Consider the following 18,969-nt stretch of genomic DNA (forward strand, 5'->3'; position numbering starts at 1 on the left):
TTGAAATTTTAGTGCATTCAGACACAAAAAGTTAACATGAAAAAATGTGTGTCTGCCAGATAGGTAAACAATATTCAGTGTATAAGGACTTCTTACAGGCCCAGTCTGGCATACAAGGCTTAATATCAGCGCTTCCATTAGCTTTTAAAAGTTGGAAGTCCTGACTTCCAAGCCGAAAATTTTGGACAACCCAGACATACATTTTGAAGTACCACTTCTATTTCAGAAATTTAATGTACGTACATGTTCCAACTCTATCCATTACCCGATAATCCAGTATTATTACGATTGCTATTTTCAAAACCAAAGTACGCCCAATATTGAGGTCTGCACATGTCCGCTTTAAGCAAGTGCATATACAAATTGAATTGTGGGATGGGGGAACTCCCATCAAGCATGCATTAATCACGTGACGCGATTTGAAAGCACAGAGCATTGGTCATGTTTAGTAATTATGACAAATCAACGACTGATTTTTTAAATGTTACATGTTCCTCCTTTCAGAAATGTTTGCGTAGGTGAAAGCGAATTTCAGAGTATAAAAACGCGTCTTTCTTTAAATGTTACCGAGTAAACTTCATTCTGAATTGCGATATAACTTGTCAGGTCATTCATGCATGTAGACCAATATGTATGCATAGTTTGGTAAACTCAAAACACGTTAGTTAACTACTTATTGCATTATGTGTTATGGCTGTTGATATAACAAAATACATGATTCAATTTTAGTATTTTCAAACGCGTATATTTAAACGTGTTATCTGAAATCATTTCCAGATTTTATTCACGGAAAGTTAAGAAAATTCTACCAACAAATAAACATTTCTCGTGTATTGCGTGTACAGATGATAATCATGCAAAAATTATACTTCATGTGCAACATCACGTCATTCTTCCTCGGGGAAAGCGTGGACTAAAAATATTTGATTGCTGAATAAAAACTTCGTAGCACAGAGGTCGCTTATATTATTGAATACAGCTTCACGTGGGGTCGGCGTGTATTCGGCTGAATACAGCTTCACGTTGGGTCGGCGTGTATTCAGCTGAATACAGCTTCACGTGTGGTCGGCGTGTATTCGGCTGCCTGAACGCTGATTGGATGATGCGCTTACCAAGAAGAATTTTTTTTAATTGACAGCTGGAAAAATCAATATTGGCCACTCGCTGAGAATTTTATTCATAACAGCAGCTCAAAGGCGGAGTTAACGGTCTGAATAACCCGATTTACTGTTGACATTTGTACGTGTTGTGTATTAGAAAATAGCGTACATGAGGATTATCGGACATCTAAAGGACTTCCACCATTTGCATAATGGACGTACGACTGCCGTTTTCCGGCTAAATTTACGCCCGGACATCCACTAACGGAAGGGCTGTAAATATCCATCATTCCTTATGATAGCTTTTGGAGATTTGTTGTCACTGATGCAGTGTTAATCACATCATTCAATGATAGGAACAATAATTATGATTTGAGCCTTGTCCTGGGAAAACCAGGCTTAATGCATGTGCTTTTAAGTGTCGTCCCAGATTAACTTGTGCAACTCGCACAGGCTAATCTTTTAAGACATTTTTCGCTATATATGGATTTCACTTCAAAGAGACTTTAAACGAAAAATGCCATTATAGCTGAATGTGTCTTCCTTGATAAGCCTGTTCCAACTTCACTAGCTATTCTGGGACGACACTTAATGCACATGCATACAGCCCATAATGAGCTCTACTGGCCGAAGGCCTGAAGAGCATATATCATGGCTTGGTTTCCGTCGTCCGTCTGTGCATGTGTGAGACTTTTTCTTGTTTAGGCGATAAAGTCCACAGTTTTCATCAGATTCTTTTCAAACTTGTTCAGTGTCTTTATATTAATGAGGACTTGAACCCTATTGAAAATAGGTTACATCAGAGTAAAAGTCTAGAATTATCTCCCCTTGAATTTGAGAAAATTGTGAAATAAGGCTTGCAATAAAGTCCACAGTTTTCATCCAATTATACCCCAACTTGCACAGAGTCTTTATCTGAATGATGAGTCTAACCCTATTGAAAATGAGCAATAAATATCAGAGTTATTAGTCCAGAATTATCTCTCCTTGAATTTGAGAAAAAAATTAAAAAAAGTTTTTTTTATGTGATAAAGTCCATAATTTTCATCCAATTCTTAGCAAACTTGCACAGTGTCTTTGTATCAATGAGGACTTAAACCCTTTTTATGCCCCCATTCGAAGAAGAGGGGGTATATTGTTTTGCACATGTCGGTCCATCCGTCCGCCGGCCACCAGATGGTTTCCGGATGATAACTCAAGAACGCTAAGGCCTAGGATCATGAAACTTCATAGGTACATTGATCATGACTGGCAGATGACCCCTATTGATTTTCAGTTCACTAGGTCAAAGGTCAAGGTCACAGTGACTCGAAATAGTAAAATGGTTTCCGGATGATAACTCAAGAATTCTTACGCCTAGGATCATGAAACTTCAAAGGTACATTGATCATGACTGGCAAATGACCCCTATTGATTTTCAGGTCACTAGGTCAAAGGTCAAGTTCACAGTGACTCGAAACAGTAAAATGGTTTCCTGATGATTACTCAAGAATAATAAGGCCTAGGATCATGAAACTTCATAGGTACATTGATCATGACTGGCAGATGACCACTATTGATTTTCAGGTCACTAGGTTAAAGGTCAAGGTCACAGTGACAGAAAACGTATTCACACAATGGCTGCCACTACAACTGACAGCACATATGGGGGGCATGCATGTTTTACAAACAGCCCTTGTTTAAAAAGAGCAATATCGAAGCAATAAGTCCAGAATGACTTCCCCTTGAATATGAGAAAATTTTGAAATCCCGCTTGTTTACGCAATTAATTCCACAGTTTTCATCCAATTATTTCCAAATTTGCACAGTATTTTTATATCAATGAGGACTTGAATCCTATTGAATATGAGCAGTATCGGAGAAATAAGTACACAATAATCTCCCCTTGAATTTGAGAAAATTCTCCTTGTTTGCGCGATTAAGTACACAGTTTCTATCTTATTCTTTCCAAACTTGCACAGTGTTTATAGCAGTAGAGCGATTCAGGCCCTCATGGGCCTCTTGTTTCCAGAACATGGCTTATTTTTAGCCCTGCTTTATCTCTCCCAGGACCTGACATTGGATAAAGAACAGATCGCACGTGACCTGCTGTCGGGGTCAGATGAGAACGAGGAGGAGAATGCAGATGTGGATGAACTACTGGAGACTGTTACCTCCTCACAGACTGCCAGGCTCCTCAGATGTATGTATTGGATCATAGACTGGACATCAATGATACTTGAGATGCCAGTGTGTGTTTTTCAACCATTTTGGGAATGGGGCTGGGTTCCTTTGGATTGGGAAAATTCGCTGCGTTTTGGCAAAAATTGGGAAACAGTGTTGTTGTTTTGCTAAATAAGCGTTAAAAAAGAGAATACATGTGTTATCAGTATTATATTTACAAAAGTTGAACTTATATAGCTGATGAACAAAAAGTTGAGGTCTAAAAAAATCTCTTTTGGGAAACCTTCCATAACATTTGGGGAAAATATATGCAGTCAGCGTAGCTGGTCTAGAGCAAAGCTGTGCGCTTTAAAGTTTATCAAGGTTTTGTGGTCCTTACAAAACTGCTCAGTCTGGTCTTGAGCTAGACAGGCAGCATATCACATACGACCCATTTCCGCATGAAGGGGGTCAAATTCTGACCTAAAATGATTGTAGTTTATATACTTTTATTCTGGGATCAGCATGTCTGTGTCAAATTGAATCTCAGTTTTAATGTTGCCTAAACTTGAGGTTCATTTACGTCATGTTTGTTTTTAGCTCAACTATTATATATGAAATATATATAGTGGAGCTATCCTACTCACCCCGGCGTCTGCGTTAGCGTGCAAATGTTAAAGTTTTCGTTCTACCCCAATTATGTTCATTGTCCCTTGACATATTGCTTTCATATTTTGCATACTTGTCTACCAACATGACCCCAACCTATAAACAAGAGCAGACAACTCTATCAAGCATTTTTGCATGATTATGGCCCCTTTTCCACTTAGAATATGCAGCAAATGTTAAAGTTTGAGTAAAATATTTTCAATGTCCCTTTACGTATTGCTTTCATATTTTGCATACTTGTTTGCCATCATGACCCCAACCTATAAATAAGAGCAGACAACTGTATCAAGTATTTTGACAGAATTATTGCCCCTTTTATACTTAAAATATGCATATTATTGATATATCTATGTTATAGTTTGCGTACTACCCCAAATATTTCCTAAATCCTTTGACATATTGCTTTCTTATTTTGCATACTTGTTTACCAACATGACCCCAACCTATAAACAAGAGCAGACAACTGTATCAAGCATTTTGACAGAATTATGGCCCCTTTTATACTTAGATAATTGAACATTTTGCCCCTGCCCCCCCCCCCCCCCCCATTTTGCCCCTGCCCCCCCCCCCCCCAAAAAAAAAAAAAATATTTCCTTTTTTTATTTTTGAAAGATCATCTTATAAATTACCACACCCCACATTATACCCCCCTCTCACCCCCCCCCCCAAATTTTTTTTTTTTTCCTTTTTTTTTTTTTAAGATCGTCTTATAAATGACCATACCCCACATTATACCCCCCTCTCAACCACCATACCCCCCTCCACAAAAAATTTTTTTTTCCTTTTTTTATTTTTTAGGCCACGACTTTTTTTTTTATTGGTTTACAAAAATTATTTTGAAAATGGTCCATCGGGCGGTCGAAAAAAAAACAAAAAAAACATCATTGGAAAAAAAAGTTAATACTAATAACATCAGAACAAAGACAACATATCTTTTATAACCTTAACAAAGAGACAAAAAATCAAATTATGCAATAAAACACATCTATATCTTCAAATGAAATGAGTCCTAAAAGCACCTTTTGTAACATCAGGCAATTTTAAACACTCCATTACATGACATGCGTTCTTCTCCCATTAAAACGAAAAACTGCGCTTCATTTCCATAATTCGATGCGCACCATTACGCAATGCGATGCCCGTTGCATAAATCTTATATAAGATAAACTACTCATACACAAATTACCTGGTATGTGTTTGCTCTTACTCGACTTATGAGATCGTGCATGAAAAAAAATCGAGGTAGATCGATCCATGCGTCGTCGCGGTAATGTTTGTCAAAGTTGTTGTTGTCATGAAAACTCGTTGATTTACAAAGCAAAACGTCTTATTTGAACTGACGCGAATTAATTTAATCATATTTGTCAACTTCGCTTTTGCTTTATTTTGATAATTTAATCCAAAGTTTAATGTTAGCAAGTGTTTTTGTTTACTGGAATTGTAAACAAGGAGTCAGTTAAAGTCTTCCGAAAATGTGCAGCCTGTGTGAATTGACAGTTTGACGTCATCAAAGGAAAGCCGCTTTCTGTCGGAAGCAATAAAGCGACAAATTTCGCGCCGAAAAAATTGGCTTCCTTTGTCTAGCAATCAACATGCGAAACCAATCGTGTGTTTGTTTCTCAATTGCAATCCTCCAATTTAATAAAAGCACGTGCATAGCTCCGCCTTCGAATCTTTTGCAGAGAACGGAGGCGGAGTTTAACTGTTAATTGAGCAAGTGTTTTACGCAAGTTGAGTTCCGATTTGCCGAAATTACTCGGCCCTAAGCATTGAAACGATAAATACATTTATCAATGATTTTCCGAGATATACCGATTTGTTCCGATTTCCAAACTTTCTGTACAGTTCCTATAAACTATGGCAGACGTGTTTACAAAATTCCTAAACACATATATCGTAAATAATGGCAGTGTTTTATTGGATTATTTATACTAATTATCAAATACTTTTTATCTACTATAATATCGGGTTTGTTTAATATAATTAACATGTTAAACAATATAGTTGCGTCACAGACTCGGAAATAAATTTTGATGGGGTCGACATTTTACTGACGCTGATTTTCTTATTGTCTGTAATTTTTACCCGAAATAAATTTTGAGAAGTGCCCATAAAAGGACTGGTACATAATGTGTCACATTGAAAAATATCCCGATCTCTGCAATATATGTGAACCAATCGGTGATTGTACGTACTTGATTTTATTCGCAACCGTACTCAAACCAGATCGATTTTTTTCTCGTTTCGCTCGTTTTGCAGTGCGGTCGGGAATAAAATATTAAAAAAAAAGGCGATTTTCCGTTGTTTTTTTTTTTCCCATTTTCCAAAAATTAGGGTCGGCGGTTTTGTAAACCAAGAAATATAAAAGTCGTGGCCTTAAAGATGGTCAAAAAAATTATTGAATATGAACAATTTCCCCATGATTGCTTACGTTATACTGTCAAGCACTCGAATAGTCGAGCGGGCTGTCCTCTGACAGCACTTGTTTAACACATTCTTTATTTTGTAAGTTCTAGTATTTGATATTGTTCACCGTGTTTCTCTCTGCAGCCCACAGTCAGCCTGGCAGTGAAGACAGTGATTCAGAGGAGGACCTGGACTATAGACCTGAGGAAGAATGGAAAAAGGTACAAGCCTAGTGCTGGCTTAATGCATGCAGGGTATTTTTCCTTAGAGAGTGGCCGTTTTTCACAAATTTGAGACTTCAATTTTTGGAAATTAAGGATGTTCATGACTCAAATTTTCTAAATTTTAATAAATTTTGTGACTCGTTTTTGCACACATTTGCCACTATTTTTTATTTACAAAATGAGGGCGTTAAGGCGGTTTCACAAAGATAGTTTAAGAAAAGTGCGTTACGTGTCATTTCTGATGAGCCAGCACAGGCTTATATTTGTATGACACTTCGCACATGCATTAGCCTTGTTTTCCAAGGAAAGTCTTGTATGTTTAGTTATGTCATTTTAATCTAAGATCTTTGAGATCTCTACTTTGAATGATCGAGCTCCATTTGAGCTATTTAAATGTTATTATTATAAAAAAGAATGCTGGCTTCCAGTCATCCAAATAAGGTAGGTCAAGTAAGCAAGAGTGTTGTTGCTATTTGTGAGCAAGGAAATGTTACAATCTCACCTTTATAACAGATTGCAGTGATGGAAATCAGTACAAGATACAAGCTAGCTAGCCCTACAGTGGTAAATTGTAATTCTGTCTTTCTCAAATTCTCGGATTTTCATCAGGGTTATAAACTTTTATTGGTTTCTGCAATCAATCTATGAATTTGTGCATGCTATGTCAATCTCTTAATTTTTATGAAGGAGAATGTGAACACTTCTGTTACACGGTTTAACATCAGCAGGGTTTACATGATGTTGCATATTTTGACCACTTCTCCATTTCTTTAAAGAGTCTTTGTATGTATAAGTACAGTACTAGCACTGTACTTCATATTTGTGTACTAGCACTGTACTTCATATTTGTCTTATAAAAAAGCAACTTAGAATATGACGACGAGAATGACACAAATATTATATAGTGGGTATGTGCAAAATTTTAAATTGGTTATAGTACGTAACACAAACGCACTACACTTTCCCAACCAGAAGAAATGTTATAATGGCTATGTGCAACAAGCATAAAACCAGGCTGTTCAGGTTCAGGTTTAAAGCTGTTTGGTGCTCATCAATGTCATAGGGTTGGACTGGAAGCATTAAACATTTAAATATATTAAGAAATGTCTTTAATATTATATGATTTTTTAAGGCACTGAAAATGGGTCAAAATGGGTAAAAGGTTGATCAACATTTATGCCATGTTACAAACAGGTACTTGTTTCTTGTAGACGATCTCAGTGGGGTCGGCCTACCAGGCCAGTGTACCAGAGGGTCTGTGCGTGTACGGGGATGCTCCAGCTTATGAGAACGAGGACAGGCTGCTATGGGACCCCAGCAGAATGATTGACAGTGAAGGTAAGACCAGCTGTACTATGGGATCCCAGCAGAATGATTGACAGTGAAGGTAAGACCAGCTGTACTATGGGATCCCAGCAGAATGATTGACAGTGAAGGTAAGACCAGCTGTCATTCTTGAGCCGCGTTCTTGTAAAACTGGGCTTAATGCGTGTGCTTTAAGTGTCATCTCAGTTTAGCCTTATAAGGGAATACACTTTCTGTCTAAACTGTATTTTTTTCCAAGAAGAGCCTTACTTTCTGGCTCAACATGGATTTTTGTTGAAGGAGACTTCCTCTTAACAGAAATTCCACAAAAGCTGAAAGTGTCCTCCCTGATAAGCTTTTGCAGACTTTTGCTCAGTTTTAACTATTGACAGTCCCGGCTTATGAGGATTTTGTCATGTTTTGGCGGGCCAGGGAAAATTTCGACTGTTCACTATGATTAAACAACAGTTATTTTGAAATTATTATGAAATAAAATTTGATACAAGTTCTATGTTGAACATTGAGTTTTCCATGGGCTGTCACTTCTTTTATTATTTGTTTTAGTAACTATTTATATTTTAATTACTAGCTTTTAAGAGTAACTTTACATCTGCCATGTAAGGACTGTGAACATTTTTAAATAACATGACTTTTTTTAGCAATCCAGTTGCTCAACTTGCCACATATAGGAGGCATATGTTTAATATTTATGAATGTGAAGAGTTCTTATATTTATCTCAAGTGACATGTTTATTAATGTTGTTGTCTGCAATGTACACATACAGTTTCTGTTACAGTGGAAAAATATTTGGAAGAGATTCACCTTCAGTGCCTGCAGACAGCCATAGGGGTCCATGCAGTGCCTACAGGGGCCCATGTACGGGACGATGAACAGGTAGGCAGAACATGCGTATTGCAAAGCAGTACTTTAATAAATGGATGATAAAAATGTGTGCTTATAAGCAAATGGTTCTTGATAGCAACCTTGAAAGTCTGGAGTATTTCAATATCTCACAAACTGATTGGAAAACTATTCGGAAGTTTGGCACCTAGGAAGGATTTTGAGTTTGGTCAATGGCCTTGGGAATAGTTTCACCCCCTTTAAGCTAACTCTTGTGTTGTTTGACTGTACAGAGTATGTTCTAGAAATGAGTCCATATAGATGGAGGCCATCTTGTGTTTTTATACCCCCATCGTCTACAGATTCAGCCCAGTATATAGCGACTGGCCGGTCTGTCCTTCCTTCCATGTTTACAAGTAAGCCCAAAACGACACATTTTGTCTAATATTTGTATAATATATAGCAGGGACAGTGGTCTAGTGGTAGGACGCTTGGATCTAGGAGCGGAATGTCCCTGGATTGAATCCCTCTCAGGGCACTGGATTTTCTAAGCAAAAAATTAATCCCACGCTTGCTCCTCTCCACCGAGGTGTATAAATGGGTACCTGTAAGGCTAATAAGCCAATGTGCCTTGGCTGCACACTGCGCCGAGTGTTAACAGATGACTTTTGTCCCAGTAATTAGTGGAAACATGTGAAAGTTGGCACACGCCATCAAAGCAGACATAAAACCTGACCTTTAACTTTTTTTCAAAAATGCTGACAATACTTATTCTTTGTTAATCCAAAAGGATGTGTTTTGTCTAACATCAATACTGCTTGTTTCAAAGCTTCAATACTTCCATGTGATTCTTTTCAGCAACATATGATTAGAGCTGCAACGATTCGATCCGATGCATCGAAAATCGGTTCGAAATGCGTCGATTCGATTACGGTACCAAACTACCAAATTCGATTCGATTCTTTAACATATAGACATATATATACATAGATACGTAAAGCTCGCTGTATTCTGACTATTTGATACGGGAAGGTGTAGGTTTTATCTTTACCTGTAATTACGACACGTGCGATTGGCTGCTTATTACTTTAGTCATCCAATCAATAAGCGCGTTACGGTCTACTTTCGAAAAAAGCATCAAAATGGCTGAACAAGTTGTGGCCGACAAATTGAAATTATCGGATGCGCCTAAGGAGCTTAAATCAAAAGTGTGGCAGTATTTTGGGTTTCGGGATGGTAGCCCTCCCGATAAAGCAAAGTGTAAACTGTGCTTCACATATGCAAACATAACGTTGATTTAGCAAGACTAAGAGGTATCACAAGTGCAACTACTCAAGTCGCCAGCCAGAAAAGTAGTTCTGTTTCTGTTGGGAATTTGTTAAGTTTAGTAGAGAATGTGCTTTGTCCTATAGGTAACGGGTGAAGCTGTCATGGCTAAATGGTAGACATGCTTGTATCGGTTTTGGATATAAGTATAATAGTGATAGTACTATCACTCCACTGATTCCAGATGTTCTTATGATTATTTATTTAATTTTATATTATTGTGTATTCAACACAATCTTCTAGTCATACGTTTTTATATTAAAATTGAGTTCTTATTTGCTATTCTTTTTTTATTGAAATATTGACATAGTTTGAAAGACAATTGGCAATATCTTGCAAAATATTTCTTACAAATGTTAATTTAACACACTTTCAACAGTTTTTAAAACACTATTGAACCAACCAAACTATATCAAACAAACACACAATTGACATGACGCCTTATCAGTGATCGCTCCGCCCACTTAATCACGTGGCTCAGCGGGAAGAAAACCTAGACAAGCTAACACCAAAATGGCTTCTTTGCCTATAGACTGCATATAGATTTACGCGATATTCCGGATGATTTTATGGACTTGTTTAACACCATATTACACTTGTAAAGGGGTTGATGCCATTTAGTTATTTTGCAAATGCAAAAAAATATACGATTAAAGAGAACATCAGCTATTTATAACGGGTAAATCGGTACATTAAACACGCTCTCAAACGCTTTCGCGCTTACCGAAATCGAACCCGTTATTACGTGTAATGGTGGTATTTGCAATAAATTAACACTTCACCGGTATTTACGCGTGTGATTAACAAAATTATTACAGAAACATTCCCCCCTTCCCGTGTATTTGACACGAAATAGCGCTTTATAGTTGGGAATTCGGTGAAGTTTTACGCGCTTTCTGACGCCGGGTGGGTACCTCAATCCCACATGTTATTGCATATAAAAGCGATATTAATCATATTAAACATTGCTTATGGGACATTTATCAATCACTATAATTTAAAGCGCAAAAAAAACACAGTAAGTTTGGACATTGTCTGATATAAATTAGCGTTGTACAAATGGAATACGGTCAGGCTATTATAAATTAATAAGGCTACCAATATCAGACGCTCGCGCAGGTACTGACTTCCCCGAAGTTACCGCATTAATTGGTTAACTAATATCAGTAATAATAACTCTTTTACAATAGCATTTATCGATACGTCTTTATAAAAATAATAACAAAATGGTTTTCACTTGTTTCTGACACACACAGAAATGTGATTTTAACGGGGATTTCGTAAAGTTACACGAATTGGGCACCAAAATTCTCAATTATTTTACATGCACACGTGACATAATACATACTTAATAATGCTTAGTTATTGCTTATATGACATTTCAAGTTTGTGAAATAAGTTTATGTTCTATAAAGGGGATCTCGGTAATTCTTGAAGCTTCCACTCGCTCTTGTCAAGACCGCATTGCCGCGTTGGAAATGGTATAAATTTAATTCATCTAACTTATCTTTCTGGATACCAAATGTCAGAGTTGCATTAACCCTTTCTAACCGTTTTTGCATGCGGTTTTTGATGTTCAGTTGTTCGTGGGGACAACCGCATGCCTTTATCCATCTCTTACACTTCTCAAGATCTTTTTTTGGGTTTGGAAACGAAATAAATTCAATGTCACCAACTAATCTGTCATGATATCGATTGTCTGAGTTACATAATCCCCATTGACACCGTTTAACCATTTTTTAATCATTTTTTTAAAAAGGAAAACAAAAGAAACTCGGAATAAAAGTGAACCAAAACATGTAGCTTGTCTAGAAAATGGCGGACAGGTCGTTGCTAACGAGTGCGCCCGATTAATCGATCGCTGATTGGTGGATCAATTCTAGTGGGCGGAGCGATTATAGATAAGGCGTCATGTCAATTTGACAAATGCCCAAGATATCTAGGTATGCGACACTTTTGAACAGAAATGTTTATTTTGAGGCAGAAGAGTGAATATATGATAAAACTAGGTTTGAAGATGAATCTAATAAAAAATAGGTATCTGAGTGTCTGATATCGAATCGAATCGAGCTGTTGGTGAATCGTTGCAGCTCTACATATGATGCGCTTTCAGAGCAGGCCCTAAAAGCACTTTTTAAGTTTATATCAAATTTGGTAAAATTTACAAATATCTAGGCCATAATCTCAAATTATTCGATAAGCTTAAAGAACCAATTTGAAGTTATGGCTGTTAAGTTTGCGGATTGAACAATAGCATCCAAATTGAAAGAATACACCTACCTTATTGTAAAAAGGTGCTGGGTGTCCGATCTCAAACACAATATGATAATCATTTAGGGGGAACCTGGGTGTAAAACCCTTCTAAATAAACTGATTATTTATGTATTAAAATATTGGTTAAACCTATTACAATCTGACGATGGTTAATATATTAAAATTATTAATGATATGTTATAACATGATCTTGAAGTTTATTGGGAAAACAATTCTTGGGTAAAATCTGTTAAAAACATATATATTCTAGGTTTCTGCAACTTAAAAGGCATGTTTTTTCAGGGAGTTGGAGACGTTAATTGATGTTTATTTATAGTGCAGTGTTTGTTTATTACTTATGTGCTTACGGTACAGGATAGTTTACACTAATCTTTGAATTTGTTTATGTTTATTATGGGGTAAACATTCACAAAACTATATGAACTTGCTTTGTTGTGTTTGCAGGCTTTGTACCTGTTACTCCAATGTGGTCACAACAAAGAAGAGGCACTTAGACGGAGGAAAATGCAAGCAATTCCTGCCACAGGTACGTGTGCTATCATTATAAGAAGAGTCTTGAAATGGACGAATAAGTCGTGGAGCTTTATTAGTTGTAAACAAAAACAATATTTAGGGACAATTTGAAATAAATAACAAAAAATTGCAGTTATTAAGCATGGTTATTAACCAGGTTTTCCGAAGGAAAAAACTGGTTATTAGATTGGCGAATGCGGGCGGGCTGGCTGGCTGGCTGGCGGGCTGGCGGAATAAGCTTGTCCGGGCCATAACTATGTCGTTCATTGTCAGATTTTAAAATCATTTGGCACATTTGTTCACCATCATTGGACGGTGTGTCGCGCGAAATAATTACGTCGATATCTCCAAGGTCAAGGTCACACTTTGAGTTCAAAGGTCAAAAATGGCCATAAATGAGCTTGTCCGAGCCATAACTATGTCGTTCATCGTCAGATTTTAAAATCATGTGGCACATTTGTTCACCATCATTGGACGGTGTGTCGCGCGAAATAATTACGTCGATATCTCCAAGGTCAAGGTCACACTTTGAGTTCAAAGGTCAAAAATGGCCATAAATGAGCTTGTCCTGGCCATAACTATGTCATTCATTGTGAGATTTTAAAATCATTTGGCACATTTGTTCACCATCATGGGACGGTGTGTCCCACGAAAGAATCACGTCAATATCTCCAATGTCAAGGTCGCCACGACTAAAAATAGATTTAAAAAAAAAAAAAACTTACAAAGGGGGTTAATTTTTTTTGGTCATTTCAAAAGTTCAGTTTGAGTTTTCTCCCTTTATCAGATTTTTTTTTCACAATGAAAACCTGGTTTTGTGACAATTTTGTCCCTTGTTTTCTATGTATATTCAGGTTTTGTTATTCTACAACACTTCTAAAGCAGTATAAGCATTTACATTCTTAGTTGATTTTTTTAAGAGCCCTGCTGTGGAAATAATGTGTTTAATGCATGTACGTAAAAGTTTGGTCCCAGTTAAGCCTGTACAGTGTGCACAGGCTAATCAGGGATGACACTTTCCGCCCAAACTGGATTTTTTCCTAGAAGAGACTTCTTTTAAACAAAAAAAAATGTAAACATGGAAAGTGTCAGCCTGTGCGGACTAATCCAGGATGACACTTTACGCACCTGCATTTAACCCCGTTTCCCAGAGCAAGAACATGACATTTGTGTGTTTGTATGTAACATGACATTTGTGTGTTTGTATGTTACATGACATTTGTGTGTTTGTATGTTACATGACATTTGTGTGTTTGTATGTTACATGACATTTGTGTGTTTGTATGTTACATGACATTTGTGTGTTTGTATGTTACATGACATTTGTGTGTTTGTATGTTACATGGCATTTGTGTGTTTGTATGTTACATGACATTTGTGTGTTTGTATGTTACATGACATTGTGTGTTTGTATGTTACATGACATTGTGTGTTTGTATGTTACATGACATTTGTGTGTTTGTATGTTACATGACATTTGTGTGTTTGTATGTTACATGACATTTGTGTGTTTGTATGTTACATGACATTTGTGTGTTTGTATGTTACATGACATTTGTGTGTTTGTATGTTACATGACATTTGTGTGTTTCAGATCCAATGAGTCTGTGGTCTGAGGAGGAATGCAGCAATTTTGAGACCGGTCTCCGCTTCTATGGGAAGGACTTCTACATGATACATCAAAATAAAGTAAGGATAAAGTGTAGACTATTGTTTATATTAAACAAGTAGTGACCTTTGATTGCCCTCTGCAAATTATAATGTTTAGTTCCGCTCCTTTTGTCATAGCATCTGATAGTTTGAACATAAGTTTAAAAAGGAATAAGAAACGTTTATGAGGATCTACAGCTATTGCTTGCATGTTCAAGTAATATACAGAGGTAATTTGATTACCGTTTGTTTTGTTCAGTTTTGGATAAGAACTATGCATTTGTGACTTGTTATTGAGAATATTACCACCAGTAGTTGATGCGTTTTTGTCTGGATTTTGTTTAAGTAGAAAATTAACTTAAACAAAACCAACGTGTTTGAACACTGATTTGAGCTTAGAACATACTTGATGAAAGTTCATATTTCTTATATACAAGTCCAGAAAAAAATTGCCTTCTTATGGCTAAATTGCGTATATTACATGCTAGTCAAGTGTCATCACAGATTAGCCTGTGCAGTCGGCACATGCTAATCAGGGCGACATTTTCTGCTTTTGTGGAATTTTAAGTTTGAAGGAAGTCTCATAACCAAAATCCAGTTTAGGTTGAAAGTGTTGTCCCTGATTAGCCTGTGCAAGCTCATCTATGAGGATTCTTGACGCACATGCATGAAAACAAGTTTTTCTAGAAAGAGGCTTGTTTTTTTAATGCAGGTGAAAACTCGCTCTGTTGGAGAGTTGGTTCAGTTTTATTACCTCTGGAAGAAAACTGAGAGACATGATATATTTGCAAACAAGACACGGCTGGAGAAACGACGATACACATTGCATCCTGGAGTAACGTAAGTAAAAATAATTCCAATGATTTATGTTAAAATTTACTCCCTTGAGCATGATGTGAAGTAAATCTGTCACATCAGCATTGTTGATTATGACCTCTTCTGATCAATTTTAGCTGTTCACACATAACATAGTTAAGTATATATGTTTATTCATACAAATGACAAAAACATTCAGCATAAACAATAAATTTGCTATTATCATTGAAATGATGGTACTGAACAGAAATAAGTCCCGAATAAGATTTACATTACCAATTTTCCCATTTGAAAAGTATAATTTCAAGCTCTGTGAAAAAAATATTTTAAAAGTTAAGAAAAATGAAATAATTAGTTTTTGCCTTTCTTTGTTAACACCTGATCATACTTCTTACTTTTTGTGTAAAACAATGCCATGCACATTTTCCCTATTTTACAAACACCTGACCATTTGTTTATACTGCAAAATCATTGAATATTTGTCGGCATGAAATCTTTTGGTTTATTTTAAAATGACAATTTTGTGGACATGTAAATTCCTGAGTTTTTAATTTTTTATGAAATTATTAGAACTTGTGTATGTAAGTCTGAGATAAAACTGCACTATGAACATCTTGCTGATATTGGTACCTATATTGCAGGGATTACATGGAGCGTTTCCTAGATGAGCAGGAATCCTCGGCGCCATCGTTACCCAACAGGGACCGGTCAGCCAGCCCCGTCCATTCCCTGCTTTACGGGGACCCCAAACGTAACCACCTCAAGCCCCCTGCACATCCGGACCCAGGGGCACGGGGCGACTCCGAGAAGGGGTCTGCATTCCAACCCATTCACCCCGGAGTTGACTTTAACACTGCCACCACCACCATACCTTGTATCATGCCTGAGACACCTATACACAAGGCTGCTGAGGTTGAGAACATAGGTGCCAACAATGGACTTCCAGAGAATAGTTATATTCCACCTTTAAAGAAATCAAGACTTGATCATTCTGTTGCAGAGCATAGTGTTTGTGAGCTAGATAAAACTGATCTCAGTTTAAAGACTAATTCCACTGAAGCACATTTAAAGCTTATAGACCCTATTAAAATTCTCTCTGTTGAAAGTCAACAGTCTAAACATGTGGACCCTGGGGTCCTTCCTATATCTAGTGTGGGGCTAACTGGTGGTGATCTTGCTCAAACAAGGAGTGCAGAAGTTTCCCAGTGACATTCCAACCTTGTCCAATCAATTTATTCAGGAATTTGTGCTTTTCATTGGATATCAAAATATTTTGTATTAAGTTCTTGTGCAATATTTCAGAATTATAATTTTAAGCTGTCAAATGAGGTTATTGAAAGACCTTCAGTCATAATGCTTTTTCTTGTTTGTACGGAAGTTGGTATAAGGAAGTAAATTTAAGCTTTAACCTTTGTTAAGGGTTAAATGAAAATGACACATACATGTATGTGAGAGTGATGGAATGTTTTGTTAAAATTTATACTAATAGTCTGTTCTCAATTGTGTTCATTTTCATGTTGCCTTGATATTTTTATAGTGATAATAGCAAAAAAGAAAATCTAGTACTATTTAGATTTGTTACGTCGTTTTAGTAAAAAGATCTGGCATTGTTCGCTGTAAAGAGTATGTATGAGCCTTTCTCTGGATATACCAGACTTAATGCTTGTGTGTAAAGTGTCGTCCCAGACTAGCCTGTGCAGTGTAAAGTGTCGTCCCAGACTAGCCTGTGCAATACAATAAGGCTAATATGTGACAACTCTTTCCGTCTAGAATATATTTTCGCTCACAAGAGACTGTCTTTAAACTAAAAATTCAGTAAAACTGGAAAGTGTCTTCCCTCATTAGCCTGTGCAGACTGCATGCGCTAATCATTGGAGATACTTTTCGCACTTGCATTTTGCCTGGTTTTCCAATACAGCAGTATTATTTAGCTTAAATTAAATAAGATGAAAAATGGCAGTTTCCTAGTAAAAGTAGTTTGTTTAATTCATAATTCAGTTTTTTTGTGAGTGACACAACACTTTGCTGTTACTTTAATACACGATGCTTTGCAATTCTGCATGTCTGGCCCAGTTTTAAAAAGTCCAGCTCTGAAATGTTGGAAATGAAAACAATCGCAGCTTACATGTTATACATGTTTTCAGTTGCAAATGTTTTATATTAATTTAAAGCCACACACCTTGAAATAAAATACATGTTAATCAATACATAAAGATGCAATTTGAAAGTGTACAAATTGTCATTAAATCTATAGCCTAGTAAGCAAGTAATTTTTTTTTAGTTTTAAAACCAAAAGTAGAATTTCTATACGTATACGTCCATTTCGACAAACGTGATTATGTTTAAGTTTTAAAGCGCAAAAAAGACGGATTTCTACCTTGTAACCACCAGATATATTCTAATTGGCACAGATAAAATTAAATCTATAGCCTAGTTAGCAAGTAATTTTTTTTTTCAAACGGTACCGCTTTTTAAACCGATGTTAGGATTTCTAGACGTATACGTCAATTTCAACAAACAAGATTATTTTTTAAGTTGTAAAGCGCAAAAAAGACGGATTTCTACCTTGTAACCACCATAAGGTTTTGACTGTACAGTGTTTATCTCGGAGTGTAACTGAAAAACAAAACTACAGTACTTGAATAAACATTGAATATGCCAAATATTGCATCTGTTTATATAAAGAAGACAAAATAACAAATAAAAACAAATTTATTTGTTAAACCACTGAATTATTTAAGCCTGATAAATTCACAATTTTTTCCCAATGAGCAGTTTCTTCGAAGCAAAAATTCCCAAAATGGCCAATTTTGTCGATAAAAAATTCCCAATTTGGTCAGACTCTTTCCCAAAATAGGCAGAAAAACCCCTGATTCTAATTGGCATAGATAAAATATGTTTCTTATTTATACGTAAATTTACTTTCATTTCAATGTGTATGGCTTTAAGGACAAAGAACTAGATATTAGTTTTTCTTATGGCCGGGGACAAAATCTGTATCTTCTCTTAATAACAAATACCATAGTAACAAAATTAAAAATAAATATATAATGTAACTATTGTTTTTGTTTAAATCGGGTCGTATATGGAATTTACAAATAGTCAAATTCTTACTGACATTAAAAAACAAAATCTTGCAAATTCAAAATTTATTAGAGTGAGATTTTCTTATATATGTTGACAGTTTAAGAAAAATAAGATTACTATTTCTCATTGACAATTTTGAAGCATAAGGGTTCAAAGAAGTGAAATGTAAGGCTATTTTCAATTTTGGAATATCTTGAGAATACATGTAAATGTAGGTCTGACAACTTTTTAGATGCTACTAATGATTTATAGAACAATGGGTTTGAGATGTAAAGATTGGTAAGTGTTGGAATACTATTTTGCTTGCAGTTCTATGCAAGCTGTTAATAATTGTTTATTCATACTTTTTAATCTTTTCACAATAACTATGAAAGCAGTTTTCTAAAGGTGCTTAGTGGAAGTTGTAGTTAATGATTACACATAATATGCAATATAACATTGTTAACATGAATGAGTTTGTGGATTTTATAAGACTAATGATATGAGAGTGTACAATGATTGTTTTGTTTTTGTTACTTTTCCATCAGTTGTTTTGTACGGATGTCGATCGTATCTCATTTATTTATTGTGTACATATTACAGATTTTGTAGATTATAATACAGAAATATGATGTTA

General features: G+C 36.0%; 1 protein-coding gene across 2 annotated transcripts in view; it reads left to right on the top strand.

Moving 5' to 3' along the window:
• LOC127850207 (mesoderm induction early response protein 1-like) overlaps positions 1–18,969 on the top strand; it is a 33,451-nt gene extending 14,482 nt beyond the window's left edge. Inside the window, exons 5-13 of one of the 2 annotated variants that reach the window (XM_052383069.1) lie at positions 3,150–3,282; positions 6,462–6,538; positions 7,055–7,105; positions 7,753–7,879; positions 8,644–8,741; positions 12,732–12,813; positions 14,395–14,489; positions 15,163–15,290; positions 15,908–18,969. In XM_052383069.1, coding sequence (XP_052239029.1) covers positions 3,150–3,282; positions 6,462–6,538; positions 7,055–7,105; positions 7,753–7,879; positions 8,644–8,741; positions 12,732–12,813; positions 14,395–14,489; positions 15,163–15,290; positions 15,908–16,475 — 1,359 coding nt within the window. In that variant the 3' untranslated portion in view covers positions 16,476–18,969. The remainder of the gene's footprint in view (positions 1–3,149; positions 3,283–6,461; positions 6,539–7,054; positions 7,106–7,752; positions 7,880–8,643; positions 8,742–12,731; positions 12,814–14,394; positions 14,490–15,162; positions 15,291–15,907) is intronic. The other variant, XM_052383070.1, reaches the window with a different exon arrangement.

The sequence above is a fragment of the Dreissena polymorpha genome, chromosome 11 (assembly GCF_020536995.1).
Source record: "Dreissena polymorpha isolate Duluth1 chromosome 11, UMN_Dpol_1.0, whole genome shotgun sequence".
Classification (NCBI taxonomy): domain Eukaryota; kingdom Metazoa; phylum Mollusca; class Bivalvia; order Myida; family Dreissenidae; genus Dreissena; species Dreissena polymorpha.